Source organism: Hyaena hyaena, unplaced genomic scaffold (genome assembly GCF_003009895.1).
Source record: "Hyaena hyaena isolate Hyena2069 unplaced genomic scaffold, ASM300989v1 scaffold_511, whole genome shotgun sequence".
Lineage (NCBI taxonomy): Eukaryota > Metazoa > Chordata > Mammalia > Carnivora > Hyaenidae > Hyaena > Hyaena hyaena.
In genome coordinates, this window is record NW_024081144.1 from 1,379,780 (window position 1) to 1,396,720 (window position 16,941).

The 16,941-nt window shown below is 60.6% G+C and overlaps 2 protein-coding genes across 2 annotated transcripts; one reads left to right on the top strand and one right to left on the bottom strand.

Annotated features, from left to right (window-relative positions):
- Window positions 1-161: 161 nt before the first annotated feature.
- Window positions 162-11,707, top strand: SURF4 (surfeit 4). The gene is made up of 6 exons (XM_039255147.1): window positions 162-353; window positions 7,452-7,638; window positions 8,268-8,344; window positions 8,946-8,989; window positions 9,510-9,696; window positions 10,380-11,707. Exons 1-6 carry the CDS (start codon window positions 306-308, stop codon window positions 10,644-10,646), a joined length of 810 nt encoding a protein of 269 aa, XP_039111078.1. The 5' UTR covers window positions 162-305; the 3' UTR covers window positions 10,647-11,707.
- Window positions 11,708-12,567: 860 nt separating this feature from the next.
- Window positions 12,568-16,896, bottom strand: SURF2 (surfeit 2). The gene is made up of 6 exons (XM_039255148.1): window positions 16,776-16,896; window positions 16,536-16,690; window positions 15,776-15,879; window positions 13,780-13,974; window positions 13,509-13,675; window positions 12,568-13,145 (listed from the first exon to the last, which is right to left on the bottom strand). Exons 1-6 carry the CDS (start codon window positions 16,851-16,853, stop codon window positions 13,065-13,067), a joined length of 780 nt encoding a protein of 259 aa, XP_039111079.1. The 5' UTR covers window positions 16,854-16,896; the 3' UTR covers window positions 12,568-13,064.
- Between the last annotated feature and the right edge of the window lie 45 nt (window positions 16,897-16,941).

Below are 16,941 nucleotides of genomic sequence, written 5' to 3' on the forward strand. Positions count from 1 at the left end.
GCGGGCGAGGCCCCAGCGCGGTGGGCGGGGCGCCGGCGCCAGAACGCGGCGGGCGGAGCCTCGAGCGCGGTGGACGGGGCGGCGGAAGGCGGCGCGCGGCCCCTTTAAGGCGCGGCCGGGGCGGGCCCGCCGGCGCGGCCCCTTTAAGGCTTGGCCTACGTGGCAGCCGCTGGATCCGCCGACGGGGAGCGAGGCCGGCGGCCGGGTACTTCCTGTGGAGGCCGCAGCGGGCGCGGGCGCGGGCGCCGACGGGCCGAGCGCCGAGTGAGCGAGCGAGCGAGCGAGCCGAGCCTCCCGCCGCCGCCATGGGCCAGAACGACCTGATGGGCACGGCCGAGGACTTCGCCGACCAGGTGCGGCCTGCGACCCGACTGGGCCTCCTGCCCCCGGCCCCTCGGCCCCCGGCCCCTCCCGCGAGTCTCCCCCCCGCCCCGACTTCCCCTCCGGGCCCTGGCCCCGAGCCCTCTGCGCCCCCAGAGTCGGCCTCCGGCACCCGAGGGCCTCCCGAGGGACTGCGCCGCGTCCTTCCCCCTCCCGAGCCCGCCGGAGGATCGCGCCCCCTCCCCCAACCCGGGCATTCCTCTCCGGGGCTCGTCGCCTTCCCGGCCCGGGGCTCCCCGAAACTCGGCCTCCGGGCCCGGCCTGCCCCTGTCGCCGCCTCCCCGCCAGGGCTCCGGGCGGGTTCTCGGGCCCGTGCTTCGGGACCCAGGTCGGTGAGCCCCCCCCCACCCCTCCCATCCGGCCTGGCCGGTGGTGAGGGGCGTGAGGGGCTGCCTCGTCCCGTCCTGAGAAAGCAGCCCGAGCCCTGGGGGCTGGGGGGGGGCTGCGGGTTTGGACCGAGTCGGACTGCTGGGGAGCGTCCCCTCGGTATTGAACTGTTGGGGTGGTCCCTGCACGCTTCTTTCACTGGCGCTCTTAGGGGGCGGGGTGGGGAGCCGTGATCCTGAACGGGGGTTGGTCAGATAGGCCTAGGGGTCCTCCCAGAGGAAAGGGGGCGCCCTGGTATGTACCCCAACTACAGAAAGCAACAGCGCTTTCTTCTGTTACTCTCTGCCAGATGTGTTGGACTCATGGGGTCCCTTTGACCCTCCCAGCATTTTCCCTCCCTGTTTGGACTCTGCCCTGGGACTGAATTGAATGGGTATCTATCTGTACACAAACCTGGGAGGAGGGGAAGCCTGTCTTCCTGGGTTTTTTTTTCCCCCCTTCTGGAGTGTACAGGCGGCGTTCTGAGCACCGGGGAAGCTCTTGAAACAGGCAGTTGACAGACTAGATGGACAGAATCAGATCCTAGAGAGGGGACAGGACAGAGCTTCCTGGCTCTTCTGATCAAGCTCCGATCATGTAGGGTAACTTTTACCTGTGAAAGTGACCCGTTAACGTCTACAGATGAACAGCCTTATCCCTGCAGGCAGAGCCATGTCTGGCCCAATGGCTATTTCTCTCCTTAGTGTACTTAACAGGTTTGTGGTTTTTGCCAGACTTAAAAAGTAGGAGGTTAAATTTTTCATTTTTATGCGGGTGGTATTGACCAACAAAACTCTAAAGTTTGGGTTTATTGGAAGGCTCCTATGCATGCGTGTGAGTTAAAAACATGAATGCGTGTTTTCTGATCCGGTATGGGCGAGCTCCGTCTCCCACTGTTCCCCTTGAGGGCTGCCGTCTGCCTGGTGTGGTTCGGTCGTGGGGTTTGCATGGCACCACTCTCCTGTGAGCTGGTATTTTAAAACCAGCTTGGGGCAGAAAAAGTATGTCAACTTGAAGAAACGGTTTCTGCTAAGGTCATGATTTTGTGTACAGAGACTGTTTAAAAAGGGCATCCTTCATAGACGCAGTTCATACCCAAAGCCCTCGAGAACCACGTAGGCCTTCTCTGTCCCTGGTTTTAGTGACCCGATTTCATTTCCCCAAGTAGCAACTCCCTAAGAAGATGGCTCCTGTCACCCGAGGGGACCATGAGAGCTCTGTATGCGCACTCTTCAGTCCGGAGAACCCTGATTTTGCAAGTGCATTTCATAACCAAACTAGATAAAATGTCTCTCACCAGGCCGCTGCCAGCTATCAAATGATCAGCTTTCCTGCAGAGGAAAAAAAAAAGTTCAAAATCTCTAGATGTAATCTTTTCTGTTTTTTCTTCATGCATTTTGGTTAAATGAAAGACGCAGGATCTTGGAACCGGAAAGGCCCTTCAGGAGGACACAGGGTTGACCTGCACCAACTTACTGGTGGGAAGGACAGCCTGCTGGGGCTTCGGGACTGGCCTGGGGCAGTGTCCTGGGAGGAAACCCAGCCTCCAACCTCAAGGCTGTGCCACCTACTACGAGCTTGCGCAGCCTGGTGTTCTGCCTGCCTGCCTGCATCAAAATCTAACACCCAGAGTGGCCTGGGGCTGTGTCTCGTCAGGCAGTGCAGGCTCCTGCTGTTAGTTTATCAGGGCCAGGGCCACAGTAGTGGTGGCAGTGGCTGTCAGAAGACCCCTCCGTGCCCTTTTGTGGGTGGCTTGGGAGGGCTTTGGCTCTCGAGTAGCCCTCGTCCCCTTCAAAACCAAAGTCAGGAGCATCTGCCACAGGCAGGCTTGGCGTGGGAGGACGTGGGCAGATAAGAGAGCGCAGAGCCCCAGTGATGGCTTCCTGTGGATAACATCTGGCCAAGTTGGGGTGCCTTTTTAACATTTATCCACTTAATATTAAAACAAAGCTGCTGATAGTAAAGATGCCAGAGTCTGGGCTTTTAGAATGAAAATGATCTTCGAAGGGCACTGGAGAGTATCGTCAAAGTCACTGATCGGTAACGAGACCCATTTTTTTTCAAACCCCGTCCACAGAAAACGAAAGCAAAACTCAAGTGACAGGTGTTGACCAGAAAGTCTAGGTTGCTGAGAGCTGGACCTATAAAGCCCATGTGTCCCCAGGAGTTATGGCAAGAGACACTAGCTCTGGGCCAGGTCCTCCGTACTCAGTACTGTGCCCCTCTGGACCGCGCAGGGCTGGCCACACTGCCGTCGTCAGGCGCGGAGAGGGCAGGCTTGCGTGGCACGCCTTAGGCTGAAGTTCTGAGTCCACATCTTGGTCCCGGAGGCTGGGCTCCTCGCCTCCTGGCTGTCTCGCAGCCTCCCCTTGAGGCCTGCAGAGGTGAGAGCACAGGGCCAGCTGTCCCGTTCGTTCGTGCTGACGGGCAGGCTTCTCCAGAGCTACATCTCTGGCCTCGGGCTCCTTGCCCCGGGCGACCAGGAAGCCAGGCGCTTGAGAAAATGCTGAGTGTGCCCTCTGCAGGAGCTAGGCATTCGGAAGCCATCTGAGACCAGGTCAGGGGGGGCCAGAGGCTAACGAACTCAGCAATCCAAAGTTACGTCTGCATTCTGGAGCCAGCGCTCGCTGCCCTTCGGCGGAGCGTAACTGCCAGGCACATCCGCACCAGTGAACCGGAGTATTAGCACCTAATGGGTTGAGCTGACTTCTCATCTGTCACCAGGGTGACAGTTAAGCTGCATGGGGACTTGCTCGCCCGTGTGGCCTTTGGTGTTTTTACCTGTCCTTTGGCACAGTGGAGCCAGTCCTGGGAACTCCCCTGGGCCTCTGGTCCAGCGTTCGGTAGCTTGGATGGCCTGATAGAATGTGAGCGGGCACACCTGGTCCCCGGGTGTTAGGGCCCTGGACTGACCATTTGTGTGGATGGCCGTTGGGTGTGAGTGGGGCTCTCGTCACAGTGAGGGGTTCTCAGCATCCTTGCCTGTTGCTCTGCTCTGTGACCCCCTCCCTGCTGGGCCTGCCTGCCCATCTTAGGAGGTTAAGGAGAGCCATCCCGCCTCTTTTCGGGGAGCAGGCTGGAGACATGGTGGGAGCACTGGTCAGCGAGGCTTCTGGAAAGTGAGGCACAGCTGTGTTCTCCTGCATGTGACTTGTCGCTGCTCTCCTATGGTTAGGCTCTTAGTCACGTGGATTTCTGGTACAGGAAGCCGGGTCATCTCCAGGGCCAGTTGACACTTGTTCCCGTACTTGGAGGTGCAGCGTGAACCCACACGGCAGTGCCCTGGAGGCCTGCCGGCGGCGCTCTGGGGTCATGGCAGATGCACACTTGTGAGTCACCGAACTCTTGCTCCGGCCCTGACTCAGCCTGATGTGAGGGAAGCCGTCTGGCCACAAGTTCTCATTTTCTGGGATGTGTGTAGGCTTGAGGTGGCCCTTGAGAAGGGCGGCCCCTGTCCCTGGCGACCAGAAGGTCTGATGCCTTTTTCTGCCTCCTCCAAGTTCCAACCAAGAATTGCAGACGGCTCTTCCTCAAGTCCTTTCTGTCCTCGGCATTCAGAGAAAGTGGGTGTTCCTGTGGCACGTGAGAGCTGCAGGTGGCTGTGTGACGTGACCACTGTATTCTCAGAGTTACAATAATTACGTTTCTTATATCCCCTCTAGAGTCATCACCTTTTGTAAATAAATCTCCACGTTCTGTATTTCGTCAGTCACTCAGGTGCTGCCATCCCTTATGAACCATACCCTGCTTGATGGTGAGCTTCCTGGAGGTGCCAGTGAAAAGCCTGCCCCGCGCAGGCTAACCGGCCTCTCCTGCGATCTGTCCCTGCTCGCTGCCCGCCTCCAGCTCCCCCGCCACGGTTCTCTCCTGGCCGTGGCAGTCGTGGGTCTCCGTGTCCACAGCGGGCAGCACCCGGCCCCAGGCCTGCAGGGCCCCTTGCACAAGCATGGGACAGGGGACCGCTCTGGACCCCCGCGTGCGGCCCGGATGCCTGCTTCAGGGGCTCTTCCCCGCTGTGCCAGGAGGACGCGGTCCACAGACGCCTGACAAGGATTCAGTGGCCAAGTCTGAACCGCTGTGACCCGCACGCATTTAGCAAATCCGAGTAAAATCGGGTCTGGCCTCGTGTTGAAACAGTTTTTTTTTTCTTTCGTGTTGAGTCCAAACAAGTGCTTATTAGAGGCTGGCTGGTTTCTAAAGAGGCTCTGGAACAGCCTGACTTGCAAAATACAGTCAACCCTTAGCCTAGACCACATCTAACTTTGAAATAACCTGAATTTTGGCTTTTTTTCCCCCCCAAAGCACAGAGCTGTCTGCCTCCTCAGCCTGTCTCCCAGGAAAGGGAGGAGCCTCCCTCTTGCTCTTTAATCCTCTTGACCCAGACACTCAAATTAGGAGTACAGACTCATCACGGAGGCTTTTAAACACTGCCTGTGTCTCTTGGGCCGCGCTGCGGTGCAGAGCACGTGTTAAACGGGGTGCTTGATGGTACGGAGGCTCAGAGCGAAGCCCAGGGGCCTAGGCTTATTTGCTCCCCACGGGTGAGCACAGCGAGCGGCTTTCTCATCCAGTTGGAGGCAGGTCAGAACCTCTCCGATGTCTGTCCACCCCTGCCTTTTGGGGACCACCTCCCCCGGCATCCTGCCACAGCCTAGTTGTTGTGTCCCCATGGACTGGGCTAGAAGCGACTCCCCGCTGACCGGTGCTGGGGCTCACAAAAGCATTTGGGCCAGGAGGCAGAAGCGGCAGGGCCAGTGGTCAGCTGACCCGGGGGGAGTGTACCCCGAGTGCATGTACGTCCTGTGTGGGCTTTACAGACCCCAAACTGTGTAGGGGCCTTAGGCTTCTTTCTCCCTCCTTTATCTCCTTCGCTCACTCAAGCTGGAAAGGATCTTAGCAACCGTTAATCCAGCTGTCGTCACTTTGTAGAAGGGGAGCAGGACCATCCCCGTCTCCACAAAGGATGCGGCGTCTCCTCGGCCACACAGAATACGGCTGGCCGCACTCCAGAGCTTCCGCTCCCAGACCCACCTGCTTGGCTGTCCAGCGTCCGTCTCTCCCTGTGACCTCTGCCCCCGCTTTGGTGAGGGTCAAGGGCTGGGCAGGCATGTGCAGAATGGCCACCTTGGGGCTCCGTCAAGTTCAGAAGATGTGGAGAGAAAGGACACCTGGCTTGTGAGGGCCTTCTCCCCGCCTCCCTCCCTCCCACGAGAGCCTGGCTGCTGTGGCCCAGTGGAGGGGAGCGGGGGAGGGGAGGCTTCTCTGTTGACTGAGCTCAAGTCCACAGACTAGAGGTTGACCTCAACGGCCAGAGGCTCATTACCTGCAGCTGAGAGCAGCAGCTGTTTCTAGGACTGGAAAGCAACTCTTCAAAAATGCCAGTAATTAACAGACTCTCAGACACACCTTTGCTGGTTCCAGTAGGGTTTCACCAGGCCTCTGAGGGGCCGTGATGTTCATCCGACTGTCCCTTTGCCGGGGCCAGACCCACAGATGCCCTTTAGACTCCGCTCCCTGACACGTCACTCCTGTGGGTGGGTCCTGGTTCCCGGAGGGCCCACTGTTCCCGTGTGTCATAGGGTTTCTGTCCCTTTGCATTTAGCTTGGACGGTTGGAAAGAGAAAGTGGCCGCAGGGCACCTGAGTGACATTTGTGCTTCCACCCGATAACGGTTTCGTAACCCCGCCGTCGTCGTTAACGGCACCCTTCGCACAGAGCGGGAGGAAGTTCTGAATGTGTTTTCTCTCCCTTTGGCATTCAACCAGTGATCTTCCAAACTTGACTTCCACCGCTGTTGAGACCGTTGTGCGTCCATTTGTTAGCATGTCTGTAAAAGACTCCAGAGCCTTCTAGCCACTGGCCACACCGGTTCCATGTGTGTGCTCCCCGCTGCCCAGCCCAGCCCACCCTCTCCAGTCCAGGGCTCTGGGAGGGACTAGGGGTGTGCACACGGCTGCCAGAGCCTGGCCTCTCACTGCTCAGAGGCTTTGGATAAGTGTAGACACGTGAGCTTACCGTTGGTCGACCATGAGACCCTCCAGGCCTGGGACCCTGGCTGTCCCCTAAGTGGACTGTCCTCTCAAGAGCGTGCTCAGCCTTCTTCCATGTAGAGGGGGTCTGAGCACCGTTGGGGGTGTTGGGATGCCAAGGCTTAGCCGTGTGTGACCGGCTGGTCGAGACTCCGTGCGGCCATCTCGAGTTAGTGCAGCTATAAGCGAGCCCCCTTCCCCTGTGGGGTGCAACCTGCCCATTTGTGAAATGAGAGGGTCTCAGGGCAGTGGGCACAGTATTGTGGCAATGTCTGGGGGCATTTTTGGTTGTCACGGCTGGGGGGGGCTGCTGATGCCGTTCATGGGGGCTGTGTCCCCCTCTTTGGTGCAGGTCGGCCTAGGATAGAGATGACTTGGTACAACTGCCAGGGTGCACGTCGGGGGGTGAGGAGGCCACAGGGTGAGCCGGCCGGGCCTCATCAGGCGGTGATGCTAATCTGCTGGGGCCCTAGCCTGAGAGTACGCGGTGTGTCTTGTGGCGGCGCCTCGGCCGATGACGGTAGCTGCCGCCTACACGCCTGTGCCGACAAGGCGGAGGCCGTCACCCTGGGGGTCTGAGCCCAATGGGGCTGGGCCTCCGCAGACAACGCAGGTCAGCGTGGGGAGAGGCGCCGAGGCTCCGGCAGCCCTCAGCTGGGTTTCTGTGGCCCACAGTTCCTCCGGGTCACGAAGCAGTACCTGCCTCACGTGGCACGCCTCTGCCTGATCAGCACGTTCCTGGAGGACGGCGTCCGCATGTGGTTCCAGTGGGGCGAGCAGCGCGACTACATCGACACGACGTGGGGCTGCGGCTACGCTCTGGCCTCCGCCTTCGTGCTCCTCAACCTGCTGGGACAGCTGAGTGAGTGGCCCTGATGCGCGCTGGTCTGCCCTTGTGGGCGGGGGATGGTGAAGAGCTCCCGGCTCGCCCTTTCCTCCTCCCGGGGGGCGGGCCGGGCCAGGACGTTGGTTCTGCCGGCCTTTGGGTGGGTGCTGTGCTCGTGCTCTAAGCACCAGGACCGGGAGATGGGGACACTGGGTGACCTGGGTGGGCTGGAGAGGAGCCAGAGCAGGGGAAACCAAGGGAGTCGGGAAAGGATGAATCAGTGTCCAGAATGCGGCTCACGTGGCCCTCAGGCCTTCCACTCCCCGGCCACTGTCTGCTGGCGGCAGCCCCCCCACCTTGTGCATTTTGGGGCCAGTGCTCCTCAGCCTGTCCTGAAGCTCCCACGGCAGTTTCCGCTGCACCACCCGCTCTGGAATATGGCCCGTTCTCTGGAGCAAGAGATCCATTTTCTAGAACAGCACCTGCATTAAGTAAGGTCCCCTCAACTCAGGTGTGGTCCATGTCCAAGATGGATTCTCCCAGGAGTTGCTTTTCTCTTGGGGTGCGTAGCTGGGCCGCCACCGTGCGGGGCTCAGGTGAGGTGGCGTGGCCCCTTGCCCGGTCCTCGCCCACGGGCTCCTGAGCCTGGCCCTTCTCCTTTCCAGCCGGCTGCATCCTGGTGTTGAGCAGGAACTTCGTGCAGTACGCCTGCTTTGGGCTCTTTGGAATCATAGCGCTGCAGGTACGCGGGGCCGGGTCTCTTCCTTGCCGTGCTTGGAGTGTAGCTTCTGCAAAGGCGTTTCTGAAGATTCGGCTTCACTCCCCCTGTGTCTCTGCCTGGGTCTCCTTTTCTTTCCTGAGAAGTCACTGGATTTTCCTGAGTGCGAGCTCAGCAGAGCTGGAGAGGACGGGGCCCCTGAGAAGGTGCCAAGCTCTGGCCGCCCACCTCCCTGCCACCTTCCCGAGTTTCCTCTGACGGGGAGAGGTGACAAGATTGCCTGCAGCCAGGACGCTGTCTTATGCTTTCCCTCCCGAACACCCAGCTGGCCAGATGAGCCGCGTGCACTTGGACCGGAGCTCTCGGGCGCCGTGTCAGCTCCTCGCGGGCCCGGCTCCCTGGGACCAGGTGCTCGTTCCGCAGGCCTGGGCTGGTCAGTGCGCCCCGAGGAGCGCTGAGCCCGGGCGCTGAGCTCGGAGCTGCCCCGGCCTCCTGACCTGTTCCGTGTGTGTTCCACTCCCACGCCCGGTAGAAGGATTGCCTACCACCGTTCTGTGTACAATCCAAACGCATTTGGAAACACGAGACTCAAGTTTCTGTCTTCTCTCTTCTCTGTCCCCTTCAGACCATCGCCTACAGCATCCTGTGGGACTTGAAGTTTTTGATGAGGTACGTGTGCTTCACGTGCTGAGCTTACTTGTTGTGTCTGTCTCTACACTCAGTGGCTAGCAGTCGGGAGTGCACTCTGCGCCCAGGCGCACTTGGGAGTCGGTAGAAGGTGTTGGCGGAGGCTCCCCGCTGCCACCAGGGCACGGGTGAGAATGAAGCCATCTCTCCCAACCCCGGGCTCACCGGGGAGGGAGGAAGGGCCAGAGCAACAGCATTTGCTCACAGCGACCCAGCTGGTCGACAGCAGAGCCAAGGCCAAGATGGGCTACAAGTGTGTTCAGGTTCATGTCACTGCTCGGCCGAACAGGCCCGTCTGCGTCTTGGGCCGTGGAAGGCCTTTGCAGGTGTGACTCCGGCTGCGGTCCTGTGGATTCACACCCAGCAGGTCTGGCACGGTTTGGAGAGAGTGACCTAAGGGCCCTCCCTTCCTGTGCTCCCGCTGAGGCCTCCCGACCCAGTCTGACAGGCGTGCGTCGTGCCTGCTGAGCCCTGGCAACTCAACTGGCATTTCTGTCCTCAGGAACCTGGCCCTGGGAGGAGGCCTGTTGCTGCTCTTGGCGGAATCCCGTTCCGAAGGGAAGAGCATGTTCGCAGGAGTCCCCACCATGCGCGAGAGCTCCCCCAAACAGTACATGCAGCTCGGAGGCAGGGTTCTGCTGGTCTTGATGTTCATGACGCTCCTTCACTTTGATGCCAGCTTCTTCTCGGTAAGCGTCTCCATTTGCGTAAACGGGTCTGGTCTCCTGCCCTTCAGAAAGGGGCCCTGATCTCTCTTCCCCGTTGTGCATGGGGTCTAGTCCAGGGGCTGTTGGGATGAATTGGCTCAAAGGAAGCGAATGTCTGATCCTATTAAAAGGAGTAAAAACCCAGCAAGCTCTTGTGGGCCTGGAGCTGACAAAGGAAGTCCAGAGTCTGCCTTACTCACTGAGGTCCTGGCACCCGGTGTGCTCGCCTCCAGGTGGTCCACCCAGGCTCTCTACAGCCTCGCGGTTCTTTCGCTGTCCGCCACTCACACATTATCGTGCACGGTGCATGTGGCGGGGTCCCTCCCCAGGAGCTTACAAGGCCTATCTTCAGAGCTGGCTGGGCGCCCTGGCCAGGAAGGGCTCCCAGGAGGGGCACCTGGCGCCGCAGGAGTGGGGAGCCCGCTCGTAACAAGTCCTGGGGACGACCTGGGTGGCCTCGAGGCCCGCGGGCTGGGCCTGAGTGTGTCCTGGTAAATTGCAGCCTGCCCACTGAAGGCTGCTGTATCTGCCACCCCTCGCGCCCTGTCTTTATTCCTCACTTGAACGCACACCCGTCACCCTGACACGCACTGCGGTGACAAGGGCAGTTGGGATTGCTCCTCTTCCTTACCTGTTTTTTGTTCCTTATCCTTTAATCTATGCAGATTCTCCAGAACATCGTGGGCACAGCTCTGATGATTTTAGTGGCCATCGGTTTTAAAACCAAGCTGGCCGCTTTGACTCTTGTTGTGTGGCTGTTTGCCATCAACGTGTATTTCAACGCCTTCTGGACCATTCCCGTCTATAAGCCCATGCATGACTTCCTGAAATACGACTTCTTCCAGACCATGTCGGTGATCGGAGGCCTGCTCCTCGTGGTAGCCCTGGGCCCCGGGGGCGTCTCCATGGACGAGAAGAAGAAAGAGTGGTAACAGACCCCTTCCCTGCCTGGCTAGGACCCGTGGCCATTGAGGACTGGTTCGGGGTGGATTCGACAAAACTGCCAGCATTTATGTGTCCTCTTCCCTTCCCTCCCTTGGTAAAGGCACAGATGTTTTGAGAATTTATTTGCAGACACCTGAAATTTGGCGGCTAAATCTGCTCTGGACCCACAGCCTAGCACCTGACCGTCGGGGTGGGTGGCGCCCCCCTTCCCCAGGCGCGGCCTCGGCTTCCTGAGAGCAGCTTGCTGGGCTGTGGCCTCGGTTCCCATTCTTGTTTCTGTTTTGTGGGTGGGGGGCCTTCAAGCTGTACTGTGAGCAGATACATTGGTGTATCATTCAAAGCGGTCTCCCTCTTACTGTTTTTTAAGTTTACGTTTTTAGCTAAAATTGATTCGGGATGGCCCAGCCCAGCATCACACACGCTGCTCCGAGTGATCCCCACCCCGCGTTGTACTACCTGCAGGGATAACGACGGCATTTGGAGAGACCCAAACCCAAAGAACGAAGCAGTGCTGGGGGGGGGGGGGCGGCGGTGCCAAGGCTGCTGTTCACAGTGGGAGTCACTCACTCGTTGGAAGACTGGCTCGGGTCGGTGCAGCGGTTTCTGTGGGGTAATCCCCCCGGGAGATTCGGTGGCTCTAGGTGGGGACGGCGGAGCTGAAGTTCCCAGGTGCACCCAGAGCCCACAGGGACCCTCGCTCCGACCCTGGCCTGGCCACATGTGTGCAAGCTGGCTCCCCTGAGGGGCGTGGGACGAGTAGCAGCCTCGCAGGGCAGGGTGGCAACAAAGCGGGCTCTCAGACCAGTGACCTCACCCGTCTTCACAAGGAGCCTGGGCTGCCGCTGCGGCTCCGACCTGGCCAAGCGCCCCGCTTGGTTCTCCTTTAGCTCGAGGGACTCTTCCTAAGCTGCGCAGCCGTGACACGAGGCTGTGGCTTGCTCAGATGGTCTTTGCTATGCTGAACGCAGCCCAAATTACTTTCTATGATTCGTGATGCCTTACCGATTGGATCTTGATCCTGTATTTAAAGTTTTCTCACATTGCCTTATACTGCGTTCCTCCTGGGGGTGTGAGTGCCTGCTGCCCTGCTCCGCTCGTCCGCGCCGTAGCGGCGGCCGTGAGGGGGGAGTAGGACCATCTGTGCCTCCCCCCGCCCCGTCCTCCCCCACACCCTCTGGAGTGGGGAGCAGGGTGACCAAGCTAGAACGAGGACTGCCTGGAGCTCATCCTTTCTCCTGCTTCACTGCTAGATGTGCAAGCTGAGGGCCCTCCCGAGCCAGGAGCCACATTTACCAGCCAGGCGGGGGCCAGGGAACCCATGAACCCAGGGACCCACCCCGCTTTTGCCTCCCGGCTCCTAGAACCTTACTCTGCTCTGCAGCCCAGACCTACCAAACCCGAGGGGAGTGCCCACACCCCAGCCCCATTGGAGGCTTGGCCCCAGATGCTCCCAAACCTCCCCCGGCCCCAAACCACCTCTGGCCTTTGGGAAACAATGGCCTCTGTGCAGGGATGGACGGGGAGGACTTTTCTACTCCCCACCGCTAGGACGCTCACCACAGGGGGGGCTTTTGACTGTGTGTCTGCCCTGGGGCCACCGCTCAGCCCAGCCCCTTGCCCGTCAGCACAGCACCACAGTCCTATCAATTGACACTCAGCCAAGGCTGTTCCTCCGGGACACCTCTTGACAGGGTACGGGTCCTCGGCTCTGTGCTGATGAGACCTCTGTTGGTCTGTAGAAACAGTATGACCCCAGAGGCCGAGGGGTGCGGTCAGGGGTCAGCCTCGATGCTGGAGGAGGTTGCTTGGGCCTCCCCAGCCCTCGGCGGGCTAGCACCTGGGGACGGGTAGATGCCTTCACAGGGAGGAGAGGAAAACACCATCTACTAATTGGCTTTGGCAAAACAGTTTCTGAGAAATTTTTGGCTTTATGTGGGAAATAGGTATAAATCTCATTTTATGCTGTATTTTATATCTTAGTTGTGTTTGAAAACGTTTTGATTTTTGGAAACATCAAAATAAATAATGGCATTTGTTGTATGCAGCGTGGACCTCTGGTGTTGGGCAGCTGGGGTGGGGCCTGGCCAGGCCTCCCCTCGGATGCCGAGCCAGGCGGCCGGACCCTCTAGGCTTCGCCAAGGACCACTGAGAAGCTGCATCTGGGCCGAATTCTTCCCTCGGGGCCCCTGCTGCTTCCTGTGGATGGGCGAGGTGGCCCCGATGCCCGTGCACAGCCTCCCAGCCCCAACCCTGTGGGCAGCGAACTTGGAGCCAAGGGAGAAGGCCCTGGGACACCCCGTCAGTTAAGAGGGTGCACGGCAGGCAGCATGAGGCGGACACGGGCTCGAGTCCCTGAAGGGCTTTGGAAGAGCTTCCAACACGCGCTTCTCTCCAGCAGCCATTTATTAACCTGACTGTTTAAAAGAGTTGAAGCTTCTGGGTCTACGGTGACGACTTGTAAACTTCTTCGACGAGCCCAACTGCTTCTGGAACATGAACAAGGAGTTCCAATTAGTGAGCCAGCCCGGTCCGAGAGGACGGGGGCCTGCGAGGGGCGCCCCTGATTCAGGCCAGCTGTCTACCTGCCGTGTCCCCACAACGCCATGCCCCCCAACCTCCCGAGAGCCCTGGATCTGTGGCCCTGAGCCTGCTCAGCTGCCAAGGGCGACGGAGGCAGTAACGAGCCCCTCCCACGGGTCCCCTGCCGGGCACGCCCCTCTCAGACCTTCCCAGCCCCCAGCCCCATCAGGTCAGGGCAGCCTCAGCTTCTAGTTTACTTGCGAAACGTTAGCTTTAGCTTCGCGTCTTATTTGCCCGAGACCCATCAGCAGAGGAAGCTGCCAACTCACCTTCCTGCGCTTGAGGACCAGCTCCCGGGCCCCTTGCGCCTCTTCTCCGCCCCCGGGGCCTGGCTCCGTGGGGCACCTTGGCTCCTCGTCCTCCCCCTCTGTCAGAAAGTCCTCAGGGCTGTCCCTGTGCTCAGTGCCTCCCAGGTCCTTTTTGGTGAACAACTCGGCTGGGAGGGACGGAGGGATGGGCAGTTTTAGGTTCGGGTCCCCGTCTGTGCAGGGCTGAGGGGGAGCACACAGGGTGGGGGGGAAGGAGGCCAGTCCCACTCACGCGGGTACAGGTCTGCCATACTGTCGTCACTGTCACTTGCAGCTGCGCCCTCCTCGCTGGACGAAGGTTCCCAGAAGGCCTGTCCCTGGCGAGGCAGCCCGGCGCCGTCCAGCTGGTCGCCCCTCCTCCTCTTCCTCCTCCCGTGCAGGAGGCAGGCAGGCACATACTCCACACCCTGCTTCTGACACTTCTCATCTGGGGGAAGGGCCAGCACGCTGTGTCTGTGCCTCAGGCCTCCAGAGCAGAGACCAGCTCCACTGGGGACCCCGCACCCCACTCTGCTGGGTAAAACGTGGCGTTGGCAGGAAGTGCCAGGGGGAGCGTGGGCCGAGGCATGAGAAGACGTGGGGCCGTGTCGGGCCCCCACCCCGGGGCGGGAGCTGGAGCTTGGCCCTTGCTCACCCTGCCCAGAGCAGGGATGAGGCCTCCTAGGGAGGCCACATGGCCAGCGTGGCGGATCCTGACCAAAACCTGATGAGGGGCAGGGTGGCACTGGGGGCAGGGGGGGGGGGGGCTGGTTGTTGAAGGGGGCCCCCTGCGGGCAGGGGTCTCCTGTCTAGTGCACTCCCGGAAGGGGGAAGGGGACCAGCCCCGGGCCTCTGAGTCACGGCCTCATCTCTGCTGCTCACTCCGGGGCCCCGCACAGCCTGCGCCTGGTACCTCCCCTCAGCACCCCCGGCCACATCCCTCGCTGCCAGGCTCTGCTCCTCTCGGCCATGGGTCCTCTGAGCCACACACTCCAGCATCAGGAGGAGTCTCGTACTGGGGAAAAGCCCCCAGCCCCTACCTTCCTGCCCACCCGAAAAAGCCCCCAGGCTCTGTGCCTACTTGGGATCCTCTGAGGTGTCCTTCACTTTTGCCCTTGGGCGAAGACTGGGCCTCATTTCTTCTTGGGGAAACAGCCTTCGGAGTTCTCTCCCTCATCTCGCCTATCAGTCCATACCCAAAGGCACCTGGCCCTGCCCCACCTGGCCCTCCCTTCGGGCTCCATCCCCACCTTCCCTCCAGGAGCATTTGAAAAGACTCTACCACTTTCTCCTTGAAACCTCTGCCCTGACAACCCCCCCCCCCCCGTCTGCTTCTCACCCCTCTGGGGCTCTTCCCTCCTCAGGCCCGGCCAGGCCCCTCTTCTGTGGCTCTGTGGACGCAAATGCCGCTTGGTGTCAGCGGTGCGCGTCATCCGAGCGCTGGCCCATGCAACAGCCACCTGCCCTGACCCACATTGAAGAGAACGCTTCATTTCCCCACAAAGCCTGTGAATCAGCTACCGCTCTCCTAGAGCACCCCAGTTCTCGAGCCAGGAATCTGGGAGTCACAGCGGATTTCTTCCTCTCCCTCACTGCCTCACCTACCGATCCAACCCCCACAACAGTGACAACCTGTCCAAGTCTTCCTGCCAGCACCTGGCAGCCCCAGCCACCGTCACCTTCAGCTGGCTGCGCAGCCACCAAGGATCCCCTTCTCCACTCCTTCCCACCCCGTCCTCAAGAGCCACAGCGACCCTGACACGCACGGTGACTGTGCCAGTCCCTGCTTCAGTCCTTTGCATGCATCCCCACTTCATGTGGTCCTGTCCACACCTCCCTTGCCGACCCCACCTTCATGGTGGCACAGTGGCCGTCCTTCAGGACCACCCACAGCCAAGTGTGTTTCTGCCTCTACCTTGCCTGAGTCTTTCTCCTAAAGGGAGCACTCTTGCCTCTACTCCCTATGTCCCCTAAAGTCTCAGCCCAGAAACCCAACCTCCCCAGGGCCTCCTGGTGGCCCTCGGCACGTCCTTCACAGCACTCGCTAGCCTGTAGTTAGGTCGGAGTCCGCTGCCTGCTTTACATGGGTCTCCGCCACCACCCCTCCACCCGGGCTGGGCCCGGTGCACCACCAGCTACTGCCAAAGGGTGAACGACACACCACTTCTGCCTTCGTCCTGGGGAAGGGCAGGCATGCACCCATAACACCCGTAAACTGAGGCAGGCTGCGCCCGCCCACGGCTACTTACATTCCCGCAAAGCTCTCTGGTACCGCTGGCCCTGGGTGTGCCTCAGTACATGCTCTGGGGCCTTGTTGATGTGCCGCATGGTGAGTCTGCAGAACAGCTGGTACCTAGGGGACAGGCAAGCAAACCCCGGCTGCCAGGGACGTTCGCAAGGACCTGGACCAGTGGCTCTCCAACCACGGCTGCATCTTGCAATCATCCCCAGAACTGGACAAAAGAAGTCCCGGAAGCCGACTGGGCATCAAAGTTCTTAAAAGCGCGAAAGCAATTCCATCCTGCAAGCGGGGTGGAGAACCACCGCCCCAGGAGGACCGGGACCTCTCAAAGTTTACCTGGAACACAGGCCTGGTCATCACACCTGCTCCTCCTGCACATGGGGGTGCAAGCGAAGACCTGGCCTGGCAAAGGGCCAGAACGGGGGCATCCCCCCGCCCCTCTTTTACAACTACCCCCGTCAACGTACACGTTCAGCTACACCAAAGTGCTTCTTAAATCTCGGAACTGACCGCATTCAGAAGCTCAGGGAACACGCCTCAGCTTTGCAACAAGCAAACACGCACCACGGAGGGGGCTCACCTGGGAATCTAGCCTCCAACCCGGATGTCGAATCTCCTAACACTTAGTTACGAAGGTCCGCGCAGCCAGTGGGGAGGGGTCGGGGTTCCGAATCTACCCCGCGACAGCGGCCAGACTCGGCGCTTGGACCTGTCCCCACTCGGGGCCCCTCCCGCAGTAGCCGGCGCGCGCCCCCCTCCCCACGTACGGGTTCTTGGTGCTGGGCACGATGTGCGGCTCGAACTCCGCGTAGTCGAAGGCCGGAGAGGCGCGGACCAGCCGCCTGTACCTCTTGCCGCGAGTGTAGACCTGGAGCTCGGGCAGACGGCAGGGCAGCTCGTGGCCAGTGAGAGCGCATTTCACCTGCGGGCGGGACGGCGGGAGAAGGGGTGAGGAGGTGCGGGGGCCGACCGAGCAGCCCCGCGCCTCGCCCTCCGGCCCCGCGGACCTTGCCGGCGCCGGGCTCCAGCCGCAGACTCGGGTGCTCGCGCAGGAAGGCGAGCACCTCCGCCGGCGGCTCGCCCATGGCCCGACCGCCCTCGCAGCTGGAAGCGGGCGCCGCTCGCCCCACGTGGGCCGGGGGCGGGGCTCGGCGGCGTCCCGGAAGCAGATGC

Excerpts from the sequence above, each read along its gene's own strand:
- SURF4 (XM_039255147.1), top strand. The coding sequence starts at position 306 with ATGGGCCAGAACGACCTGATGGGCACGGCCGAGGACTTCGCCGACCAG. Across the intron at positions 8,345-8,945 it reads TTGGAATCATAGCGCTGCAG|ACCATCGCCTACAGCATCCT; the intron begins GTACGCGGGGCC and ends TGTCCCCTTCAG. Across the intron at positions 9,697-10,379 it reads TTGATGCCAGCTTCTTCTCG|ATTCTCCAGAACATCGTGGG; the intron begins GTAAGCGTCTCC and ends TAATCTATGCAG.
- SURF2 (XM_039255148.1), bottom strand. The coding sequence starts at position 16,853 with ATGGGCGAGCCGCCGGCGGAGGTGCTCGCCTTCCTGCGCGAGCACCCG. Across the intron at positions 15,880-16,535 it reads GTGCCCAGCACCAAGAACCC|GTACCAGCTGTTCTGCAGAC; the intron begins GTACGTGGGGAG and ends CCTGTCCCCTAG. Across the intron at positions 13,676-13,779 it reads TATGGCAGACCTGTACCCGC|CCGAGTTGTTCACCAAAAAG; the intron begins GTGAGTGGGACT and ends CGTCCCTCCCAG.